The sequence below is a fragment of the Netta rufina genome (genome assembly GCF_964035555.1).
Source record: "Netta rufina genome assembly, chromosome: 3".
Taxonomy (NCBI): Eukaryota; Metazoa; Chordata; class Aves; order Anseriformes; family Anatidae; genus Netta; species Netta rufina.
In genome coordinates this window covers 96,684,272-96,709,766 of record NC_140125.1, presented here as the reverse complement: position 1 = coordinate 96,709,766, position 25,495 = coordinate 96,684,272, and the positions used below count along the sequence as shown (strand labels likewise).

Sequence of the window (25,495 nt, the reverse complement as noted above, 5' to 3'; positions counted from 1 at the left end):
TAGTACCCTTCTTATTTCCTCAGAACAAGCAAAGCTAGGAGTGAAGTGCACACCTTTACAGGTATCAGTGGATGCTCCTGATCATTTTTTATTAGTCTACATTGTACCAATGTTAACCCTGATAGGTATCTATATGTGCTACTCAGGATATTTAAGTTTTGGAGTCCTGTGCAATGAAACACAGAACGGTCAGTCTAGTTTGACCAACCAGCTCAGCTGGCAAAATGTTGATTCTTCAGAAAAAGCACATAAACTGCTCAGAACAAGAGCAATTCAGAGGTAAGCACATGACACTTTTCTACACAGTCACTGCTGACCTACAAGTGCATGGTCCAAGCCCAGTAACAGCATGGCATTTCACTCCCTTCACCTGATTCTTGCCCAAAGGACAGAAACCGTGCTTACCATAAACCAGAAGCTTACATAAGCCAACAATGTCTTCCTTTCAAAGGCGTCAAATGTGGATCTTGACTGTACGAAATGAGGCCTTAAAATGTAGGTTGGGAAATAGTTAAGAAAGCCTGAGAATTGTTTGCATTTGCTGCCTTCATTTTCAAGACATGGCAAATACAGACCACATGCGGGCACAGACTGGAAGTTTTATCACATCATTTGAACAAGTTCAGCATGAAGATGAGCACAAAGAGGGCACAAAGCAACTCAAAGCAAACAGAAAACACACTTTGAAGAATTGGAGGCTTGCTCCACAGCAGAACAGGAATTCCCTGGTGGACTTCGGCCACCAAGGAAGGGGCAGCATCACTGCAGGAGTTTCACTTGGACAGAGAAAGAGGGTAAGAAGCAGTAGGAAAGATGCCAGAAGAAGAAAGCACAAGCCACTGAGCAACATCACAGGGGTCAGCTATGCACACTGCCTACAGGATCATCTGAATCCTGGAAGAAAGCCCCCACCACAAGGGCATCGCCTGCTCTGGTCCCACTGCCTCTCCCTTCTTCACACTGACCAGGATTTCTGCTCTCCACCTGTGAACCTCTTCCAAGTGAGAAAACCAACAAACCCACAACTTGTTTCAAGAGGTTTTCAAAAAAGCATAGCTTTCTAAAAATTACAGATTTTTTGTCAGTGAAAACTTGGTGAGCAGCTTTAATTAAATTAAAGGGCAAGAGTAGTTTTATTTCACAATGCAAATTCAAACAATTTTTTTTTTCTCTTCCCCAGTACAATCTATTATTAACTTCTAAGAAAAAAAGTGCAAAGACCTGAGTAAGATAAGTAGGTTACCGAGGCTAACAACACTGGCACTTAACTGGTAGTAAAAAGAACAGCATTGCTGAACAAGTAGCTGCTCTTCAGGTCAGAAAATTGCAAGCACTGAGTAGAAATTTTTCATTTATTATAGGATCACACATTTTGATGTTCTGCCGATACTAAGAAAAGTGGTCACCTTTTGAAATCAGGATGCTAGAAATGTGTTTTCTTATACTCTGGTGTCTACACTTTCATATCAGTCCTACTGTTTTATGTTTTGAAAAAGCTTACCTCTGGGTCCAAGCCAAACGTCAAGGTAGCTATTGATTGTTTTATCTAGACGTTCCATTCTATAATCTGTTGAAATGGAAAGATGAAGAGAAAGTTAGTTCTTCAGCTCATGGAAACACTTCAATCATCTGAGAATCAACTGTAAAGGTCAACAGAGAAAATACTTACACAAAAATTGCAGACAGGTACTGGCCATTACTAGCATTTATCAAGTGTGGAAAGCTTACTCTAGTGTCAGAGAACCACTGGTCTAAAAAGCCGTGTTTTCTACTGAATTATTTAATTATGGATATAGAATAAAAATGGTTTAAAACTGTAAGTTCAGATTAACCTGAAGTTCCCTCTAGTTCTGTATTTAAGAGTGCAAATACAGGATGACATCTCGCAAGGTCCCTCTGCGAAGAGGAGCATGAGGCTTGGACCTTAAGAAAAGCAGCAACATTGAAATTCCCAAATAAATACTATGAAGCTATTTTAACAAAGAACCTCAAATAGCTGGCAACACTAGCTGGGGAGAAAGAAGGGAAAGAAAAAATGTAAAAACTGGCTCTGCTATCACTTTTATGAATAGGTGACTGATTACAGCTATGATTAACAGCCCATAAAACTAACAGATGAACAACTCTGGAATGAATGACATAGAGGGTTGCAGAGGCGAGGGAGGAAAATATTGCAATTCACAGCATGAACATCCCCAGTTCCACAACTTCCTTACTGGCAAAACATTGTGAAATAAAACTCATCAAATATCAGTACAGAAAAGTGATTGTGTCATCTGTCATCTCCTTACATGGCCAATATTTATTGGGAGAACCTGGCACGCTGCAGTACACGGGTTTGCTGTGCTTCCCTACGGTTAAAGCAGGAAAGAAATGCATGAAATTGTTCTGAAATTGTTCTTGTGAGAATGGGAAGAAAATTTACTTTTGATTTAAAAAAAACTCCTTCCAATTTCCTCTTTTCTGTCTAGAATTCCTTCCAATTTCTTCTAACAGATGCACTGAGCTTTCACTAAAAGAATTTTGCCCGTGTTCAGCAGGATAATTTTCACTTCTTAGTGTTTCTCTTCCCTTAAGTACTCATATTAACAGCAATTTTCAGTTACATGGAAATAACGTAAGCGACACATAAGCTGTCAACATACCCACAGTAAAAACTGAAATGATTATGCAAGTCTATGTCTCACTGCCAACAACAAATAAGTTCTTTTTTTTTGGGGGGGTGGTGGTGGTAAAAGATGCATTTACATCACTTGTTGTTCTACATAAACCTCATGTCCCTCCTACCCCATTGCAACCTCGAAGCTCCGGTGCTCCTACAGGATTTCTGGCTGCAACCCAAGCCCATCTTGCCCCACTGCAGTCTCAGGGACACGCACAGAAGAGGATTTTCTAATCTGTGTGCACAAACTATTTTTTACTGGTTTGGACTACACAAGCACAAAGAAACTTCCCTGAAATTTTGTCACCAGAAAAAAAAATAATAATAATAAAGAGGTCAATTAAAATCATCAGAAGCCTTAAAAGACTCTTGTAATCCTGGTTCATAGCAGCTGTATTTTCCAACTAAGAATCCCGAAGAAGCCCAGTCCAAATAAGTACACACTTCACAAGAATGTACATTTTTTGGATTGCCTTACAGCACCAATTATGACAAGAATTACGAATGCCCCCTGCATGCTGGTATCCTAGGAATAGTGGCGTTTAAGAAAGCTATTCTATGCTAGCACAAACACGAATATCAGGAAGACTTCTAGAAATAAGTACCTAAATTCCAAGGAAAAGAAATAAAAGTATCCAGAGCATGCTTCTTTCTTTTTCTCTTTAGTGGTTTTTTTTTTTTTTTTTTAATTGTTTAGCTATTAAATAACTCCAGGAAAAGTACTTCTCAGCTGATAAATTATTTTACTGTTTGAAACCCTCACTTACTCAATTTGTCAGTTGTTCCTTTGATCCAGCAACAATTTAGTTACATATTCATCCAATAAAACATAACCTGCTTCTAACCTCAGTTTCTCTCATTGAAGACAAAGACTTCAGATAGTAGAATGTGATTGAAAACAACAACTTGTTATACAAACTCAGCTCAGTTCATTACTGACGTGCTGTTTATTCTTGTTTGTTGGACCCTATAAAAATTCAGATATGAAAATGAAACAACTGCAAAAGCACAAAGAAAGCACACCTTGCTATAGCAAAGAAGGCAAGAAACGAAACTCCATGGCCAGCCCTTTTCATAAAACTGGAAGAAACATTCAATCCCCACCAGGAGGCTTTCTGCAGGGGTTTCACCTCAGGGAGCTGCTACCCCAAGTAGCTTTTCGTTGCACTGTTAGCATACAGCAGACTGTAAAAGGAGCAGCGAAGGAAGAACTACTCCTGGTGTCAATTTCCAAGATTTTGCAGAAAAAGAATTTATCTCAAAAGGAACTCATTTGTATAATACACAAACAGAGCGAAACAATCTGCTTTTGTTCCAGAGGGGGTCATGCGAAAATGCATCAAGTCTCCTGCCAATAACTGCACAACATTAAACACTGCTTCAACTGCAGCAACTACAAGGGCTCTTTTTTGAAACTGGAATAGTTTCCCAATTCAGAGGAACATCAACTTCCAGAAAAATTGAACCAGTTGCTATTTGAGACACTGTAACCAGCACATTTCCTAACACTGAAAATAAACAAATCCTGCAGCTTGTCACATACACCAATGATAACTAGCAGTGCTCCTTTATCCAGAAATCATCCCACAGCAAGGCATACAATTTGGTACCTGAAGTGAGAAAAGGGAAAAAAAAAATCACCCAATTATGTTACATTGCTTTTTAAAACAGGTACACTTACATACATTATTTTTCCTAATCTACAGTGGCCAGGAAATGAACCATCCTCTCTGCTACCAGCCTCTCCATTACACTCTGAATGCACTGCACTTTTAATGCTCTCCTGGCACACCAAGACCGTGGTAGTGCACCTAAATAAGCCCCATCAAGGTCATCCTAAACGAAGATAAGAAAGGTTCCATCCTAATTACCTGATTTATCAGTTGTGTTCAGTAGCATGAAACCAGCTCCTCTTTTCTCTTGCCCTATCATTTTTTATGACTGTAAGTGAGCTGTTCAAAATTCATCAAAAAAATCCATTAAGGCTACTAGGAAAAAGAAGTCTGTGATGTGCCCAGATCCATTGCTGCTCAGATTTAGAACACAAACACCCTCAGGATCTCTGCTCACCAACACTGTGCCTAAGTTGAGCCAAATGTGTGAATATTTTTCTTCAGTCAAAACCTCCAGGGTAGAACTACAGGAAATTTCAGGTTACTATGAAAATCTTCAGAAGTATTAAAATATACTAAGTGGCAGAAGTAAAATTACCAGAGGACTGGTCAGAATTCAGGGCTCAGACATCTACCCACTCACAGGTGACCACCCAACCTACCAAAAGTTCAGGGGACTGTGTAAACAGACTCACAGAATTATTCAGGTTGGAAAAGATCTCTAAGATCATCTTAAAGGTCCAACCCTTAACCTAGTACTGACAAGACCACCACTAAACCATGTCACTAAGCTCTACCTCTACACGTTTCTTGAAGACCTCCAGGGATGGTGAGTCAACCACTTCCCTGGGCAGCCTGTTCCAATGCCACACAACCCTTTCAGTAAAGAAATTTCTCCTAATATCCAACCTAAGCCTTCCCTGGCGCAATTTCAGGCTATTTCTCCTCATCACTTGGAACCTAAATTGAGGTTAAAAGCATTGGATGGAAGCCACCAACCAGCACATGTGAAGGCTGTGAGATGTCACTTTGTGTTTTGCCACAAAAATCCAGCAGAAATCCAAAAAGGGAGCTGCTAACAAACAAGCTAGGAGAGAAGGAAGGGTGAAGGCCTTGTCAGCCTGGAGAAAGCAGCTGCGTGGTTGTAAGATGAAGGAAAAAAGTCCCTCCCTGTCAAAATAATAAACACCTTTCCACACCCAGAGAAAAAACGTGTACCCTGCTAATCTGTTCACACTAGGAAGAGATGTGTCATTATTTCAGGTCGATATTTTAAAGTACCAAGTCTCAGTTTCCTTGGTATATATACAACTTCTTCTATGACTTGCATGCTGTAGGCAGAGATACGGTACTGATAGGCTGTAAAGTACCTGTTGCAAATGATACATTACAAGAACACTTCATAAAGCTACCAAAAGCCCAGACAACCACTGATTTCTCAAAACGAGATGAAGTCTAAAGCTGGCTGACAAGAGGCTGTGGCCTTGGCTGCTGCAGCTGGCTGCATGGCCCCACCTGCCATGGCTGAGGCAAGCTGCAGTCAGCACCAACAGGCCGGGGTTGAGCATGTCAAAGCACAGCTTCTGGGAGAAGAAAGGTTTGGACAGAAGATACTAAAAATACTGTGGTTACTTTTCCAGGAGCTGTTTGTTTTGTCCCTGACCTCCCAAGGTTTGATGCTTCATCGTATCAATGAGGGAAAATTCATGCTGACTAGGTGGTGTGGAGCATGGACACATTCAAGTTCCTCAGATGGCACAGCTCATGAGAAAAATAATCCTATGTTTTTAAATTGGAACAGGAGGTGGAGTACAAAGCCGTTCCTAGGAGGACTGTCGATATGAACATGAAATGCAGAGCAGATATGACTTTAACTTGGCCTTTGCCTTCAAGTATAACCAAGCACTGTTCCCAAGAAGCAACAAACCCATTGAGAGATCACATCTTTGACCTTCTCCATATTTTTAAAGCTATTAGGCATCTTTAGGCAACTCTGATTTTCATAAAACTATTCCCATGTCCTTTTAATTACGGAACTTCCAATTCTCCAACGCAAACACAACAAAGGCCAAAGTTTCGTCTTGCTCCAACCACATTGAGCTCTGTCTTAAAAATACTTTTTTTCTTTTTAAATCCTCTGGACTTAATCTAAGTAGGGTTTTTGGACATCTACAGAATGTTTTGCATGCTCAGTCTCCTTTTAGTGTGTCCACGCATATCCTCAATACAGTGCAGGTGGAAAATTTGAATGATACTGAGCTGCTCGGTCTGGCCACGAGTGACCCTTGGCAGCTGAAAATACAGGCCAAAGGCTAAGCTCAGCTGTGTTTTTCTTGTTGATTTTTATTTGTTTATCAATGTTTTTTTGTACAGCCTACAGATACTGAGAACCTGCTCTTTTACGCACATCACGACTCCCCGACTGAAGAGCTACTAAAAACTGCAGTATTTTACCAGCTTCTTCCCTTCAAAGGAAATTCTCTCCTACGCTTTCAACAGAAAACACATTCTGGTGGGTTTATGCCAAAAGCTGATCTAAGAATTCTTGGTCCATCTTCATGTTGATTTTTTCCTTGGAGTAACTTCAGTTTCCAGGTCCAAAGACCAGTCACGGAAGCCTGAAGGTTTTCACCCCCTGCCCCACACCACCTTTTTTTTTAAACAAACCCAGCCACAGCAACAAAACATCTTGGGCTGAACGCTCAACACGTTAGGGGCCTGCTCCCTTTAAGCAAGAGGCTTTCATTCTGCTGCTCCAGAATTCCCCAAAATAACAGATCCCATTTATCAAATGTAAGTGCCTGAAGTCGAGTTCCAAAAAAATCCCCAAATAGGCAACTAAATAATTGTCCTGACTTTTGAGCGCAACACAGAGTCAGGCCTGGCTGCTCGGCATTCCTGGAAATCAGCCACTTTCTCAGTCCTTAAATTAGGACTTAGAAGCCTAATTTTAGATATTTGATTTTGAAAATGGTGAATGATGTTTTCTAGTTAAACTGATGTTTCCCAATCCTTACCACTGTGAAGGTGACTCCTCTTTTCCCTCCTCAGAAAATCCAACCAGCCCCTCACCCCAAAACACGACCATCACACCACTGTTTGCAAATGCTCGGCTGCTTGACACTGGGAAGGCAGCACCAGTAACTAAAGTTGTTAGCTATTACTGTCTCCTTCACCAAAGCCATCCAGATGGCTTCAACGTTCCCAAATCTTTCACTTTCACACACATTTTGTCTTCCAGCTTGCCACCAGCCCCAGATTCCCTTTTCTGCCTTTTAGGACTCGAGCATGCTTGATGTCAGCAGTGAAAGGAATTTTACAGGAAACCACAGTCCATATTGATCTGAAAGTGCAAGTCCATTTGTTTTATCTGAAACCATATGAAGTACGAGTGCTGGAGATTTTGCAGTTTATGCATTTTTTTTTTTTTGTGAAATGAAATAAACTAATTTTAAACTTCATTTTGCAACTGTATCCCTAGCAAAGCAATGCAGATTTTCAGCCCACCTTGCAGCAGTGGCAAATCATCTCGGCTGCTGCTGACTCACCAGAACTCAACAGTGCTGAGCTTTCATGCTCACCATCAGCACAAGCGTAAGGAAGCTTAGGAATAAATGATGTGTACAAAACTCAGGGAAGTGTGAGGAGAAAAAAAAAAAGGCAGGACAAAGGGTAGAAGCCAGTCTCAAGCAGTTTAACCTCAATGGTATTTCAGAAACTTTGAAAACAAAGGGAGTAGGGGAAAGCTTTGCCCAGTTAATTAGGGTGTGATTTCATGCCACTACCTTTTCCTGTCATCCCTCCCACTCCTTGCCAAATCCTTCAGCCGTGACTGCCTTCATACTGAAGCACAACTGTGGTAACTGAAGCATTTTTCAGAACAGAAACAAATACGAGAAAGAATTCAGAATTCTGCGAAACAGAATAATTAATTGTGCTTGATGCCCCATACCTCATTAAACCAGAATCTAATCATCACATAGACGATAAAGACAAATCACAGATCCTTGCAGTTCAATTCACATTTTCAGCAGATCTAAACAAGCTCAAATTAGGATCTGAACATCCTAAGATTAGGACGTTCACATGCATTTCATCCCTTTGCGGTCAACAGTTTGTGCTGTGCTGTGGGACAATTTTAGCCTAAGGGAGAGCACTGAGGACGATGGCCAAGTGGGAAAAACAAACTGGAAACACTCAAATAAAAGCATGCAAGTGCTGAGAGTAGGTGGAAAAGGGGTACACCATCACCTCTCGATCCCAGAAGGATACATCCAGCTAGAAATGATAGTCTCCCTGCACTGCAGAGTCCCCATTAGCAGCAGAAAAGCTAGTACCCATCAGCGGTACGACAAAATGCTTTTTGCAGCAGCATGCATTTTCCAGGAATCGAGCGTTCGACGTGGTATCCTTTGCCCGGCTGCTGCGCCTATTATCCAGCAACCACAGAGCTGCCCATCACGGCTGCCAGCTTATAGTGCTGTGGTGTTGGAGTCGTAAAGTGCACATTGCAAAAGTATTTACAGAAATCAAAGGAGGAGGAGAAAAAAAAAAAAAAAAAAAAAGGCAAAGCACTCAGGTTTATTCAACTGCTCTGTTTGGAATAGCACAGAACTACAAAATGTGCAAGGACACCAGCAATTCCCTCTGGGCTGTTCAGAACTGATTTTCTTTTTTTTTTTTTTTTTTTTTTAAAGTGGGAAAGAAATCAGGCAGAAGAGAGGATAAAATTGTAGCAAACTGCATTGGATGGAAATATGCACACACACACACACAGAGCGGAAGAGCAGCAGGCTGATTGTTTTGGAAGTGAGGCTGACACACAGCATTTCCTACACAGCTTTGCTCCAAACCCCACCTCACCCAGCAGTATGAAAGTACTTAAACAGCTACTGTTTAATGGGAATTTTTCTCTTTTTCAAAAGCTTTGCTGGTATCACAATTGCAAAAATATTGCTAGCTGTAGCTTATTTGTTGCAAGCCAGCAATAAGGAGTCTGGGAAGCTAAAGAGAGCTGCCAGAAAGGAGGAGCCACGAGCTAAGTCCAAAGGGCCACAAAGACCACAGCTTTCATTTCAGGTCTCCTTCCTCTCATTCAAGTGCCACCTGCAGCAAGGACTGCGAAATTCCTCTGTTAATAAAGTAACTTCTCTAATTTCAGACTGTGCTTATCACTCGAGCCAACATTTTACACCCACAGAAGATAAAGGCCTGGTCCCTGAAGCCGTTTGTAATGAGCCTTCTTGATGAAAACACCGCAGCCCCGCCACACACATCATTTTCTAGCAGCAGAGCCAACAAAGTCCAAAGGACAGAGAAGCCCAGTCTTGCATGACCACGATGAGCACCCAGCACCAGCAGCAGAGTTCAAGGGTACTGCACTGCTTCAGCAGAGTGAGCCTTTTTTTTTTTTTAAATACCCCCATCATGTAATTGCACATATAAACATAAAAAGCATTAAAATAGCAATAAAAAGAGTTGCAAGTGGAGCCACTTGAACCTTCATTTCCTCCAGCACCCCACAGCAGTGTCACTGACCCTTTCTGAGCCTGGTGGACATCTCAAGAGCGAAACAAAAAGTAGAGGACACCTCTAACTCTTAATTATTTTCTTTGCATTTACTAGCTTGATGTACAAAAGCTTGTAAACTGCCCCATAAAGACCTGAAACACCATTCTAGGCAAGAGAGCACCATGCACAGTTATCCAGTAAACAGGGCTAGCTATAAAGAGGTTATCTGGTGTCCACACGGTGACTAGATGCAGTAACCCAATAAAAAGCTGAGAAATTAGAGGCAGATTGTGAAAGTGAGGGTGATGGTCACAAAGGCAGCACTACATTATGCCATACTGATGAGTACTGGGATAACAGAGCACACAAAACCAAAACCAGATGCCCTGCTGAGCTGTGTACCTACAACCCACGTTCAGATGGGTAAACAATACCTGTTGGAGGACCACTTGTGCTCGGGAAACTAAATCCCATGGAAAAAACACCTACACAACCAAGTCAACATTAGGCAAGTTGCTGCACGTTATTTATTTGAGTGCTTCTCTGATTTCCACTGAGCATGGATTGCCAGGGGAGATGGTAAATTCCCCAGTGGAATATAAGATGCAGAAAAACACATGCAATACACTGCATTAGCTAAGGTCCTCAAAAAGAGTGAGTTTCTACACTTTTACCTAAAGAAAGAAAAGATTCACATTGTCCCTGTAAACCCAGCCCACAGCTTATCTTGCTGCCGTTTCTTCACACAGCCAGCCACACTACAAGAAGTCACTCTTGAAACTTTTGCATTCTCCTGCTGTACGCCTGGAAGACATGAGTTAATCATCAGGGTTGCAGCTGCACGGATAGTTGGTGCCTTCATTTTAAGATGCCAAGTATCCTGCCCAGCAGCACCATTCGCTACACACAGCTGTGCTATCAAAAAGAGTCAGGCAAGCACGAATGACTGCTGGCTTGAAACAGAAGAAGGTGCCAAAGAAGTTCTCAGAACGGTGGGAAAAGTAACATGGAGAAGAGAAGAAGGAAAAATATTTAGGGTACCACCGTTAGGCCATGGCAGCGTGCCGCTCAGAACAAAACCCTGCAGCTAACAAATTCTGCAAATGCTTTCTTGGCACAGTCTCTGCATTGAAGAATTTTTAAATTTCCTTGATGAAACGATTGACTCATGAGACACAGACCTAAGTCCTGTCAACCCCCCTGCCTTCAAAACAGTGAAAAAATACAGTGCTCATCACTCAGAAAAGCAACTGCCTTTGAAGCATTCAGATCTTACTCTCTTTTCCATGGGACAAAGGAGTTAAAACTCATCGGTGGAAGGCAAGATGGATTTTTCTCCTGCCCAGTGATGACAAGCAGTGTCAGAAGCGAAGACATGTCCTACTAAAGGGGCAGAGGAAGAGGAGGCAGGAGATTTCTTACAGATGCCTCATTCTCATCACCCCCTCCTTTCACTTCCTGTACAACACGGGCACCTGGCAGCACTTCATTTACAGATTTGCTAATAAGCCCAGCGGGCAGCCAGCTGGCAGCATTTCTGTTACAGAAGCTGAGAGCCAGGGGGGGCCTGAAGAGCTTTAGGATGTACCTGTGAGTGACCCTACACTGGCTTTGTGCTCCGCTGCCAAGAACCAGCATTTGATACGGGGCACCAAGTCAACAGCCTACCAAGGGCTGCTGGAAGGATCACTGAATCCTGGATTAACTGGGAAAGGAAGCAATTCTACCTGCAGATTTCCTTTGATGCTGGCAGCACTTTCATAAGTACTGCTTCATCAGAAGACCCTGCTCCAGGATGCAGTCCCTCGTGTCTTCTTGTTTGCTTTTGGGTGAGAAAGACCAACCAAGGGGAAAGGCAGTCGTGGTAAAGCTTGCTGTGATCTTATCGCCGATTCTTTCTAAGAACTTTAAAAAGGTTACTCAAAGGAAAAACACTGCCTGCAACATCCGACAGCTGCCAAGCCATTCTCTACAAGTCCACAATACAAAAAATGCAGGCACCTGCAGAATCCAGCAGGAAATTCCAGCACAATCGTTTTCTTCCCTATAAAGAAAAAGGTGCCCCTATTTTTAAAGCAAAATTATAGAACGCTATTCAAATAAGGCCAAAATGAAATGCATCATACACACTGCATTTCACATGTGAGAAAGGATCTGGGGGAAAGTGCAAGAACTGCAGGCAAAAAACCACAAAACTTAAATAACAGAAGGTCATACAAAGTATGTTAATGTCATGCAGAGCTAGCTTGTAGAGATGTCTTAAATATAATTATTATAGCATGAACTCACAGATTATTGTGCTGTAAAGAGCAGAAACAAAAAAGAGCTAAGATGTTCAAAATACAAAATGAAGTGGAATTTAAGAAGCATCGCTATCTTTTCTGTCTTGATAAATGCAGGCCCAGGGATGGACTCAGTCCAAGCCAGCTGTGAGAGTGCAGGGCTTAAGGTGAAGGAGGACAAAGTGAACTATCAAGAGAAAGCACAGCTGGGGACTAAAGATAGACTTCTTTAGCGGGTGTTGGCTGACAAGAAGCTCGACATGAGCCAGCAATGTGTGCTTGCAGCCCAGAAAGCCAACCGTATCCTGGGCTGTATAAAAGAAGTGTGGAAGCAGGGTGAGGGAGGTGATTGTCCCCCTCTGCTCTGCTCTCCTGAGACCCCAGTGTTCAGCTCTGGGGCCCCCAGCACAAGAAGGACATGGATGTATTAGAATGAGTCCAGAGGAGGGCCATGAAGATGATCAAGGGGCTGGAGCACCTCTCCTACGAAGGCAAGGCTGAGGGTGCTGGGGTTGCTCAGCATATGGAAGAGAAGGCTCTGGGGAGGCCTTACAGCGGCCTGCCAGTACCTAAAGGGGGCCTACAGGAAAGCTGGGGAGGGACTCCTTGTCAGGGAGTGCAGTGATAGGACGAGGAGGAATGGCTTTAAACTAAAAGAGGGGAGATTTGGATTAGATATAAGGAGGAAACTCTTCCTTCAGAGGGTGGTGAGGCCCTGGCACAGGCTGCCCAGTGAAGCTGTGGATGCCCCATCCCTGGAGGTGCTCAAGGCCAGGCTGGATGGGGCTTTGGGCAACCTGGTCTGCTGGGAGGTGTCCCTGCCCAGGGCAGGGGAGTTGGAACCAGATGAAATTAAAGGTCCCTTCCAACCCAAACCATTCTGTGATCCTATGACAAGGCAACTTAAATGCTTCATTTTATCTGCAAAAATACTCCAACAGAACCAGAGACAGTGAAAAGAAATACACGGAAAATTATAAAAAAGCTAAACACAGGGCTTCAGGTGAATATGACTGAAAACTACTACACAACAACAGTCAGTCTGCAGATAAAGACCTTAGAAGACAGACGGGATACCCATCAGTATCCTACCTCTCAGCATTAAATCGCATCGTACTGTAAAAAAGAATAATCTAAGTCCTTAGTAGTGATTTGAGACAAGCCTTGAGTACAGCAGCCCAAGACTGAATTTCAATGACTTTCATTTCTGATAATTCCAAACAGTTTAACTCGATGCCCAGAGCTTGTAATTAAATTCATTATATAGAAAAACACATTGCTAGATAATTAGGAAGTGATTTATAAGGGAAAATGAAGCTTCCTCCTTTCTGCTAACAGCAAAGTGAAAACCTAACCTACGCTACATTTTATAAGCACTAATATTTTGCCAAGAGTGGAAGATGGGGAAGAATTAAGTTGTGCTTCATTAGCCGCTCTTGTAAGGCAACTCATCAAACCCTAGGAAAAAGATAAGCTCTTTAGCCTCCACAGCAGAACTTTGTGCACACCTATGGCATGAATAGTAATATATTAAAAGTTGCTCAGGAAGCAACGCCAAACCTTTGCATTCTGCGGTGCACCTATTTTGTATATGTTTCGTAGAGACCGTGTAGGATACTGCATGTTGCAGACAACAAAATTGCTTATTGATAAAGTTGGCAGCTCTATGAAAGTTCCCCACCAGTCTCTCGCCACCACCATGACTCTATTTTTCATGTATATTAAAAGCAAAACATGCTTTTGTCCAAAATAACCTCTTCCACAAACCAAATTTGTAAACATTAAAAGATGATGCTGGTGGCTGGAGGCTGTTGTTCCACGATGCTTTTATCACCATGAAACACGAGTCCTCCAAACAGGTGTGCCATCTCTAAAATAAACGACAAAAAAGGGACTTTTCGTTTAGGCAGACCTGCTATTCCTGATGAAGGAAGCTAAATGCTCAAGTTCACAACCTCACGCAGCAACTGTTACGTGGTGGAAGAACAGAGAAAGAAAAAAAAATTGTTTAACATCCTGTTCACAATGAGAATAGCTTAAGGTGGGGATTGGCTGGGCTCCTGGCAGAGAGGAACCACATCTTTCGCCTGCCGATCAGAGCCCAGGACTCCTCCGTCGGCTCAGCACAGACCCCAGCCCTGCTCGCTTGTTTTGCACAGCAACCTCCCCGAGCACCTGCTGAATCAGCTTTTACAAGGCAATGCTGGAAAACGAGATAAAGAGAAAAATAGAGAAGAGAGAAAAGGCACAGCAAGGAAAAATGAAAGGGGAAGCAGGGTAGAAAACCCCTTAACTTTACTGATAATCTGCTGCATGCACACGCTTGGCAATCCACTTACAGTCCCCAGCACTGGAGGGTCAGGTACAGCTGTCTCCTTCAAAGGAAGCACAGCACTGAAGCATACACATCCATCACTCCAAAATGATCATTTTACACACTCTAAATGGTGGCTAAAACCTGGCGAAATCCCCATGTTCTCACCAACTATGTCCCTGAGGACTCAGATTTATACCTCAACAGCTTCTTGAATATCTATTTTGACAGGCAAAGCCAGTCCACACAAACACGGAGAGACCTGACCTGTACTACATGCAGCTGACACCTAGGTTTGTGCATCATTTGAGCCTGATGTGTGTTCTGTAAAACTGAGAAGCATTTAGCCTGCACAACTGAAAATTCACCATAGCTTTGCAGTTACTCAACTAGGGCTTATACCCGAATAAGTTATCTAAACGAGATCTGCACTGAAGGCAGAAGAAACAAGTCAGTTAGGTGGTCAACTTCAAAAAAAATGATAGAAAAACCTTTGGAAATAACATTAGCGATCCCTTCCTGTATCTTAATGCAAGCACTTAGCTGCGGTGATAGAGCAAGAAATCAATATAAAAGATAAAAAAGTACCAAAGCATGTTATTTTTGTTCTGCAAGGCATTGTCAGGCTCACAGCTTGCCTTTGCCTGCTTTAAAGGCAGCTGATGATGGCTTTGAAAGGGCAGAAGAAAGGGTAACGAAGTTAAAGGTTTCGGGAACCTGCCAGGTAGAAGCGAAGCACTGAGTACTGCCTCAAAGACCCCTGGAGGTTTCGGGACTACTCGGGAACCTAATAAAGGCTGCAAAACCAGAAGACAGAGCTAGAGCCGTGTAAAGTCTCACGACAAGGGGTACGACACTGCCATCAGCTCTAAAAACGGCTTATGCCCCTGCCAAATTTTTACATATAAGCAGCTATTGCATTACCAGGGCAATAATCTACACCGAAATGCAATGACCCTTCTGGGACAAATGTATCATTTTTTTTTTTCCTTTTTTCCCTCCCTGGTTGGAAAGAGAAGAGGCAAAGCTTCCCAAAGGCAGCAGGAGTAGAAGTCCTTACTGACTTGCCTGGTGTCTTCTCCCTCCATCACCGGGTATTGGGTCTGCTACCCCACATATTGCTAGTGCTCCCTTATGGTTATGTTTCCCATACCCCTTACGCTACCTTTTAAGAAGGCAATGGGGATGCTTGCCCAGAATTTCACTGTACACATTGACTACCCTGCAACTAGCACAGCATTGTTAGCACGTACATAAAAACGCAAGCATAACTCACGTTGTGGCCTCCAGAGCCAAATCCAGCTCCACATCTCTCTACCCACAGTTGTCCTACAACTACCAGGTCATGAATGAACTGAACGTACGTGCATTCAGCTGACTGCAAGAGCCACACAAAAACTGCCTCATGAGTTAAACTGTAGCAGGCAGGAGGGTTTCTCAAGTTTCTTTTTGTAAAGGGCAGGGTTAGGCGTCGCAGAATGTCACCCTGCGAACTGGTTAATGGTTTAATTATTGTTATTGGAGTCAGAGATTCTCCCTACTGCTTGGCGAGGAGATGGGGATGATCAGCACTTCTAAAAGCCAGCTGGGAACAAGAAATAATCCTTCAGGAAAAGGTTAAGAGAAGCCTTCTGATTAAATTGCGTGCATGGGAATAGCATGCCTAAGGGGAAGCCTACAAAGATCAAGGTACAAAGATTTTCAGTTTCCCAGATCTTGACTGAAACCAGAGCTGAGGACACAGGACCAACACATGACCCACACCCCTATGCTCGGATAAGTCTACTGACAGTAGACAAAGTAGCTGCAAACCTACAAGCAGATATTTTAGCCCATTTCTAAGAGCTTCAAAACCTGATTTGCCCCTACCTAAGTATAAATACCACGGTTTGAGTTTATTTTGCAGTCTGGTGGCAGGTAGTGCTTGCTGGAATAGCCTCAGGGTTGGTGGAGGGGCTCTTCCACCAGGCCATGGTCTGCTCCAGGCCTGCCAAACCCACACCGGTGCCTGTAGGGCACCCAAGGGATGTCAGCATCTCCCCGTCACCAGCCCGAGCCAGGGAGCCCTTCGGCAGAGGGGCAGAGACTGCCTTCATCTTCCATGCTCCACAGCAGGTTTGTAACAGTATTAACAAAAATAAATAATTAATTAAAATCAAACCACAAAACCTATGAGCAAAACAGGCAGCAATGCAAACATGCATGTTTATGAATTTTTAAGTTAAACTTACAGGGTGCTGTAATGTGTATTTGGTCTAATAAGCCTTAGGGCAATATTCTGCAACTTCGTACCTGCTAGTTTGGGTCTGTCGTGAGTAACATCCCTAAGAATTGTGACACCAACAGAAAACATCTATCAGCACACGCATTCCTCAAAAACTTGCGTGTCATTTGAACTCAAGCCCATCTCCTTCGCTTCACAGCAGAGCCCTCAGCCTCTGCATGGGAAGAGAGCCCTTATCCTCCAGCCACAGCAAATACAGCTGGCAAGAAGAATAACAGTTTCCTCAAGGTCACGAGAAGGAGAGAGAGGAGCACTCTGAAGCGATAGCAGAAGGGGAATAGTCACTTTGTGTAAACGACTGACTGCAGATCCTCAAGGATGCGATTGTGTAGGAAGCACAGAGCACGGCAGAATTTAAAACTGCAGGGAAGAGAAGTTTATTCCATGTCTGCTATTGCTTTTCACAAGCAAGTCCTGTTTCCCGAAAATATTCCTACAACTTGGCGTGTTTAGTCATCGCCCAAAAAACATCCCACTTGGCAGACAAATGCTCAGCACAGAGCCTTAACACAGAGGTCAATTAAATCCAGACAGCTGTAGTATAAATATGAGTTCGTGAAAGGTTTTCATATTCCTACCTCCTCAATATGCCATTGGTCATTAATGAAGCTATCAGTACTGAGGCATAACCTATATAGCTAATAATGCTTTAATAGGGGCAGGCAGAACATCGGATGCAGTGGGATGATGCTGAGACCCAATCCCAGTGAGCTCGGCAGATGCAGGGTGATTCATTTCTTCCTGGAGAAGGGACAACCCCATCTAGCAGCCTGCATCCCTAAAAACTGTACACCTGGTGAGGGAGTTTATTAGACTGCCATTGTGCTTTCCACATGCTCGACGCTTTGTGCTTCGCGTGAGTCAACCATTTGATCAAGGAAATGAAATAATTTCAGCGCACAGACCGCGCTGGGGGAGCGCTCACAGAGCGCATACTTTGGGCAAGTTTGTTCTTGTGCTCTTATTTACCCCGTCAGATAATGCATCCCAAACACCAACACACTAACAGAGAAACCAAGGCAGTAAGCTTTAGGGAGTAAAATTATTTTAAGCAGAGTCACCGCACACACAGCCCATTGCAACTCTGAGAGGCGCCTTGGTAGCAAAACTGAGCGTGGCACCTGAACAGCACTCGGCAAAGCAGCTGAGCTGGCAGGCAGTTTGCAAACAGACTAGACGTAATTCCTTAATTATTCTCTTCTTTTGCCTGCACGTGGACGAACGCATGTGATCTTTGAGGGGAAAAGCGTTTCTGACGCTAGCGTGCCAAACCCTTTGGTCTGCAGGAGCAGCGCATTTGGGAATCACAACGCAAATCAGAGTACACTGCAGATGACAAGACAGCCACAGATTACAAGGCTTGTTGTCAGTTTAGTGCAGCGTTTTGAAGCCCGAAAGGCATGCAGCAAGCATCATTTTCTGAAGTTGAACGGCTTAAAAGCATGTGTTGCATCCCGGAAGGGTATCGGCTTGCACTTTAAAGACAGGAGGATGTTGCTGCGAAGTTTAGGCCAGCGGCCTTAAAGCACTCACATGTTTAAACAGCTTTCAGCATCTCACTGTGAGACCAATTTCAGACACTGCAATGAAAGAGGGCAAAGATGAAGAGGACAAAACAAGCAAGTTGTTTGGCTGCTTGGGGGAGAGGCTACGGCAAAAAGCACCAGAATCAATACGCGCCCTCCTCACCTCCGCAAAGAGCTGGCAAACCTCAAGAGGAACTTCGGTACCTCACAACAGGCACAGGGTCAGCTCGTGCACGGCCTCAAAATCAAGCAAGAAACGAGCGAGACACAGAAGTATTTCCCTGGAAGTGTTCAAGGCCAGGCTGGATGGGGCTTTGGGCAACCAGGCCTGGCGGGAGGCGTCCCTGCCATGGCAGGGGGTTGGAGCTGGGTGGCCTGGGCTCCTCGGTGGTGAGGCAGCACCCTCACCGTGGGCAATAAGGAACCCACCAGGAGCCTGACTGCTCCTAAGGGCTTTTCAGGTGTCCTCTCACAAAATATTTCCCTTAGGTGATGCACGGATGGCATTAATCGGGGGCTCACTACATCGAGCCCACCAGGCTGGGGAAGGCAAAAGTGAGTGCTTTAACCTAGCGAGGGCTCCTCTGCTCGAGCACTGCCACTACATGGGTGGGTTTTTGGGCTCTGCAGCAACACAAGTGTTTCGTGTCGCAATGCCTGTGGCCCAGAAATGAGGAAGGTAAAGGGGAAAAGGGTTTAAGGTCTGCTTGTTGTGTGAAAGCATTTCACCGGTTATCAGCTGAACAAAACTTCCACAGATCACGCTCCCACCCAGGCAGCTCTGATTCAGCCTCAGCACTGGGCTTTCCACCTGTCATCACCTGAACGAGAACACCACAAGCAGCCTGGAAACCTGAAACGTTTGTTTCTGCAGCCAAAAAGTCAGAATTTTCAAACACATCTCCAAAAATCTGCTCCAAAAGCTGCAAAATGAGCAACTTCAGTCAGTGCCCAGCAGCCTGCCACACGTCTGGGGTTATTTCCACCTGACACATTTAAACGTTTCGTCGTCCTGCTGACGGCAGGACAACCTCTGAGCTAATTCCTCTGGTAAGCAACATAAAAGGAAGGTCAGCAGGAAAAGAGGAGATAAGAGGAGAGAATCCAAAATATTTGATTTCAGCTCCCACTGCACGAAGGGCGAGGAATGCAGCAGGAGGAATTCGTGCTGAGCGACGTGAAGGCAACAACAACTTACTAAAAATACTGCGCTGAGCATACCCCAAGGGCGGTCAGAGAGCACATCAGCTGAAAAACCCTACGGATGCTGCCTTTACGCTACAAGTACACACACATTGAGATAGTTCATCAACAGCTGCTACGTAAAATACCCTGGACTACACAAAGTGCAGTGCTTTTTACGAAGGACATGTGCTTCCAGCAGGCATCGCTGGTGCCGTTTGTAGGAAATCCAGCCCAGAACCCACAATTCCGGCATCGTTTTGGGGCCACGAGCCCTGCTGGTGGGTGTCACTGTGGACATCGCTGATTTTGGTGGTCTGCAGAGCTGGAAGGGGGCTCCCACCCCGGAAGGTTTGCATGGGAAATCCTCACTCTGTGCACGCAGACACGAATACCCCAAAAGACAGAACCACCCCAGGACCATCCCCAGCCAGCAGCCGGCAGCATGCTGAGCAGGAGCCCCAGCCAACACCACCACCACCACCACGTCCCCCACACCCTGGCAGCGACCTAACCCCAAACTTTGCCACGGGGCCGTGGCCGGGGGAGCCGTCTCCAGCTGCAGGGCGTGCTGCCAGACGCACAGCGAGCCTTTGCCGAGGCTTCCTGTCCGGAAGCATCCTCCATGCAGCAGCACCCGCTGCTTGGGGGGGTCCTTCCCTTCCCCACCATGTCTTAGCCCCCAGGAGCACCCCCAGCACCCCCAGCAGCACCACCACCAGCACCCCACTCGGGATTTTCCCCCCTTCCCCCATGGCACAGGATGCTCGGAGCCACGCTCCAGCCACATGGGGAGGCTCGGAGGCCGTGTGTCCGTCCGTGTCCTTGTGTCCATCCGTCTGTCCGTCCATGTCCGTGTGTCCGTCCGTGTGTCCCTCCCAGGGGCCGGCCCGTGGGCAGAGACACGCGTGGCGGGGTTATGGGGACAAGAGGAACTCCCCCCCACACTTCCCGTGCGCGTCTTTTTTTAATTTTTAAATTTTTATTATTTTTTTTAATTTTTCCCCTTTTTTTCCATGCCCCCCCCCAAGGACTTCCCGTGCCCGGGCACGGCGCAGCCCCAAGTTGGGAGATGCGGTAGCCATGGCGATGCGGGATTGCATCATGCTCCCCAAGCTGCCCACGGGGGGACCCCCCCGGCTGCCCCCACTGCTCCCCATCCCCGTCCCGAGCCCCAAAACCCCCCAAAATCCCCCCAAAACCCGCGCCCTCCCCCCCCCCCCCGGTGCCGTACCTGGGGCGCGGGCAGCACCGGCCGGCACTGGGCGCGCTGCGGGGCCGGGGGCGGGGCAGGGGGCGGGGCTTGAGCGGAGAGGCCCCGCCCCCAGGCCGCCCGTGGGCTGACCGTGACGTCACGGTGGTGCGGGTGGGGAGAGGGATGCGGGGGGGAGGGAGGGGAGGGAGGGAGAGAGAGGGGGGCGCGCTCTGACGTCATGGGCGGCGGGGGGCCAATCCGGCGGCGGTGGAAGGTTCGGGAGAGGTTGGGGAACCTCCCGGACACGCCCCCGGCGGTTGGCGCCGAACCGGACCGGGCCGAGACGGGCGGACCCGAACGGACCCGAACGGACCCGAACGGACTCGAGCGGACCCGGACGGACCCGAACGGACCCGAACCCATCCGAATGGGCCCCGCGGCGGGGCGGGCGGCCCCGGGGGCTGTGAGGACAAAATGGAGCCCGCAGCCCCCATCTTGCCCCTGTACCCCACGCCTGCCCCTCTCGGGCTGGCCCTCACGCCCTCGTGCCAGCAGTTCATCTTTATAAGAGTTTGTTCTGTTTCTTTGCTAAATAAAAGTGTCGCCAAAAAAAAAAGTTTTCTGTCTGAAGTTGAGGGGTGCTTCTTTGCTGGGAGGTGACAGTGCTGGGACAGGATGTCCGGAGAGGCTGTGGGGTCTCCTCTGAAGATACCCAAACCCCTGCTGGGTGCCATCCTGTGTAACCTGCTCTAGGGGATCCTGTTCGGCAGAGGGTGGGCTGAGATCTCCAGAGGTCCCTGCCAATTTTTATTCCCATGCTGTGGAACAAAGAGCAGCCCTGCTTCATGAGGGACACAGCAGCAATTTGCCCGAGCTGTAGTCAAAGCCAAGTGTCCATGCTCAACGGGCAGCAACAAACCACACCATTAGCAGTTTTAGACAGCTGCAGGAGCAAGGAGGTGCTCAACTTTGGCAGATAAAGCCACCGAGGCTAACCTTGCCAGCCCGATACCTTGCAATATCCCTTTCATCCTGTAATAATCCCATGTCGGTGGCCACTTGGCCTAAGCAGTGTGTTGCAACCTGGTTTGAGTTCAGAGTACCAAGAGGTCCTGAGGGTGATGGTCTTGTTGTACACAGGCAACATCGTAACAGCGTGTTTGCCCACTGCCATCAGAAAAACAAACAAAACCCAAACAAATAAAAACCTTTCTTTAATATTGGAACAAGAAAAAAAAAATCTTTCTCCAAATATCTTTCTCCATATTGGTCGTCAAGGCCACGCCACAGTGCTAGCTTACTTCTTGACCACAGTAAGATGTTAATAGGAATGTATTTTGGATTTAAAAGCCCAAATTTCCCATTTCCCTTGCTTTTTGAAGGAACAACCCCCTGTATGATTATTTTGTGTGTGATTTGAGACTTTGTAACAGTATTCAGTAAGTTGTGAGCAGTCACAAGTCTTAATGCTTTTGGGAAAAAACAAAAACAAACAAACAAAAAAAACATGAAAGCTAGCATAACTCTCAAATAAGTACATCCTTCTAGAGACCCCTTGCCCAAGTCTGTATTTGGGATGCTACAGAAGCATTCCTTCTGGTTTGAGGGGAGATCCTGTGATCCCTCCTATCTTGCTGGCAGCAAAGTTAATGTCATGAAGTGCAAGTCCCCTTGTTTCTCACATTCTCGTTAGTGAGCTAAAACGTCATGCACTTGTTGAAACGTGACCAACGTTAGGTCTTTTCATATCTATAAATCTGAGCTTGACTTTGAAACGTGCTTTAAATAAAGTTGCTTCTCAACAGGCATACCCATTTTTTTTCCCCATGGTTTATTGATGAGATATGATTGCACCGAGTGTTACTTTCACAGCCAAAACAGCTTTCTAAATCCGGAAGATGCTTAAATAATTAAGACTCAATCTGGTAGCTTCAAAAATAAAACCTAACAGCCCCTGCAACTTCAGATGCGAGAAGGGATGGAGCAGAGCGCAGGGAACTGAATGTAGGGCTGGTAGTGGCTGGAAGGAGAGCGGTTCCCTGTGCAGGAGAGGGACGTGCTGCTGGCTGCCTCCCTCATGCCAGTGACGTGACCTGCTTCTGCCTGCGCGGTGACAAGCGGCAGGGCACACACCAGCTTCAGTTCCCTCTGATTCAGAGCGTGCTCTTGTCCCTTGGACTTATAACGTGCTCTATACACCTGCAGAGCCTGGGTGCTTTCCTTCAGTCGAGCAGTGGGCACTCGACAAGGGAGAGTTACTGACTGGAGGAGAAGAAAGTTTTGGCTTTACCATCACGGCACCAGCTCCCCGAGCTGCTCTTTTCCTCTCCTGACCTCTCTAAAGTGCTCGTGTTCTTATCAGTCAGAAAATGAGAGCGAGGTCACACCATAGGAAATCTTGTTTCAGAATTACCCAGTCAGGAGAACTCTGAGTAAACAAAGGGGTTGTTTGTTCATGCTTGTTTAAAGAGTTAAAAATTTGCTGAATAGTTCTGGCACCGAGCATTTGGCACTTGATGAGGGGTAGGGGCAGGCCAATGTCATTCTGGGCTGCAGATCTACTGAGTCTTGGTCTTCCAAGTGTTTTGTTGGAGCATCTGCAAGTTTTTCACAAGTGAGCGTTGCTGTTGGCCTCAGCACCGAGTGCCCATGAAATGCTGTCAGTGTGTTTGCTCAGGATGGGCTTCAGAGGCCTTGCTATCAGAGTGGGAGCGATGAAGCCGGAGTTCACAACAGGGCCAATCAAACATTATCAGGGATTTAGACCCACAGGTTGCCAGGACAAGTTTAAAATAAATTATGCCTTGCGTTTTGGTAACACTATTCATCCAGAGGTCTCCAACTAGTGGATTTCCAAGCCTGTCATGGCTATCATAATCCTGCTTTTCAAGAGGGAGAAGAGAAGAGGCAGAATGCTGAGCATGAGTGGCCTAGCTTGGGTAGCAGCAGCAGAGGTGACGAGGCCTCAGGAGACACGGTTGTCCTCACTAAATCAACTTCTCCTTACGCAATGGTTAGCAAAGGGAACTGGTTAAATAGCTGCTAGTGTTTGAGAATCCAGATAGGAGGACAAGAGCTGGAACAACTGAAAGGAGAATTGAGAGTCATTGGGGGCTATAGCGCAGGAGAAGGAGTTTGGAGTAGAAGGTCCCTCAGCATGAGGTTTGAAATTATCATGGATAAAGTGATGGAAGTGTGCATTGCAGGGAGACGAGCCTAAATTTCATTATTTGGAGGGACAGGCAATTAACTTGACCTTTTCTTTAAAAAAAAAAAAAAAAAAAAAAAAAACACAAACAAAACCATTAGAAATCCTGGCTATGTCTATTTATCATCCACACTGTAATGAATAGTTCTTTGTTTTGATTAGAAACAAATTAATCCATTTTTTCCAGAAATGAACAAATTGATTTGGATACACAACCATCGTTTGCGACCCAGTCACCTCAACACAAATCCTCAGCTCTGCTTGGGTTTGCCTTGGCTTCTGTCCAGGCTGACTGTGGCAGTCCCATGTTCTTTATCAGTGAGATAAGTGGGATATGATTATTGTTCCCTTTAAATCAAACACTGGACTAAAGTATCAGGCCTGAAATTTCAGTATCTCTCTGTTTAAAACATGGCATTTTCATCTTATGTGTGAAGCACAAATGCTTTATGCTGTTTGTAAGACTTTGTCTAACTCTTTTAATTGCTTGATCCTTGCAAAAAAGGCTCGTGGCCAAGGTTTTCTTGATAATTTTGTACTTGGCAGGTACTGTTAACAAGTGGCTGGGTGAAGCTGTGGTTTTCATATTTCAGCACAAAACTGGTGTGAACACACTGGCAGTTCTGAGGATGATCCTGTTACAAACTGTCATTAACTTCTGAGTACTTCTGCTATCTGCCATCGAGGGTAAAGCTCTCACACGCTGGACTGGAGGCAGGATTTTGCCCCAGTTCCTAATCCAATTTCACGCGTTTCACGTTAACAGGCTGAGTTCCTGCATTTCCTCTTCCCCTCCTTACATCTGCCTCCGGCGTGCAGTGCTGTAGGCAAACGATTCTTTTCTAAACGATTCTTTTCACCCCTGTCAATGCAGCTTATCTTTGTTGCTTGGGCTATGTTCGCTTTCATTCGGTGTCATTAATTGGCTGCTAAGCTTTGATTGCCCTGAGCTCAGAAAATAACAAGCCCTGGGAATCTTGCCACTGTCTACCAGCTGGTTGGCCCCTGTGGCACTGCGAGATAGCTGGTGCCAGCAGCCGCTGGGGCCGCTAATAGGAGACACATGGGGGAAATTAAAAGGTGATTCTGGTGAGCAGGAGCAGGTAGTTTCCAAAGAAGCACGAAGACAAAGCATGAGGGAAAAATTGTCACTTAACCAGGGGGCACAAATACTCAGCTAGCCCGTGTGGGTGGTGCCCACGTGTCCCGCACTGATCGCTCCTGCTGGTCAGCATCTGTGTTACAAATGAAGGACAGGAGCATCTAATTTTCAACACCATGCTCAAACTGTTCCTCTTTCTGGGGCAAACCCAGTCTCTTAGCCACTTAGCTTAGCCCATAAGTGGCTGGTCGATGCAGGGAGCGGGCTGTAAGGATCATTTCAGCCCCAAGGCAGGGGCCGTGGCCAGACCTCTCTGTACTCTGTCCCTCTGGCTTCGATCTGGCCCCAGAAAGCCCTGGCAGCCTGGCCCTGCTGTCCTGCCTTGTTCTGGGTGTTCCCCTCACGATTTGTGCACATCAGTGGTTAAGATTAGAAGCTCTTCGAGGGAGAAAGTGTATTGTGACTTCATCTAGAAAGCTGCCAAAGGGTGATGTTACAAGGGCTAATGGTAATCATAGCAGGGTAATTAGGACTGGAATCAAAGTATAAATGGCATTATTTTGCATTAGTAATTGGATGCCTGCTCCCTGACTATTCCTTTTATGGTGCCTTTTTG

General features: G+C 45.5%; 1 protein-coding gene across 2 annotated transcripts in view; it reads right to left on the bottom strand.

The window, feature by feature from the left end:
* Positions 1-20,653, bottom strand: part of ELOVL5 (ELOVL fatty acid elongase 5) — a 35,492-nt gene extending 14,839 nt beyond the window's left edge. Inside the window, exons 1-2 of one of the 2 annotated variants that reach the window (XM_084283481.1) lie at positions 20,609-20,653; positions 1,502-1,567 (exon numbers count right to left, since the gene is read on the bottom strand). In XM_084283481.1, coding sequence (XP_084139607.1) covers positions 1,502-1,559 — 58 coding nt within the window. In that variant the 5' untranslated portion in view covers positions 1,560-1,567; positions 20,609-20,653. Of the gene's footprint in view, positions 1-1,501; positions 1,568-18,199; positions 18,219-20,608 lie in introns of those variants that run through there. The other variant, XM_084283482.1, reaches the window with a different exon arrangement.
* Between the last annotated feature and the right edge of the window lie 4,842 nt (positions 20,654-25,495).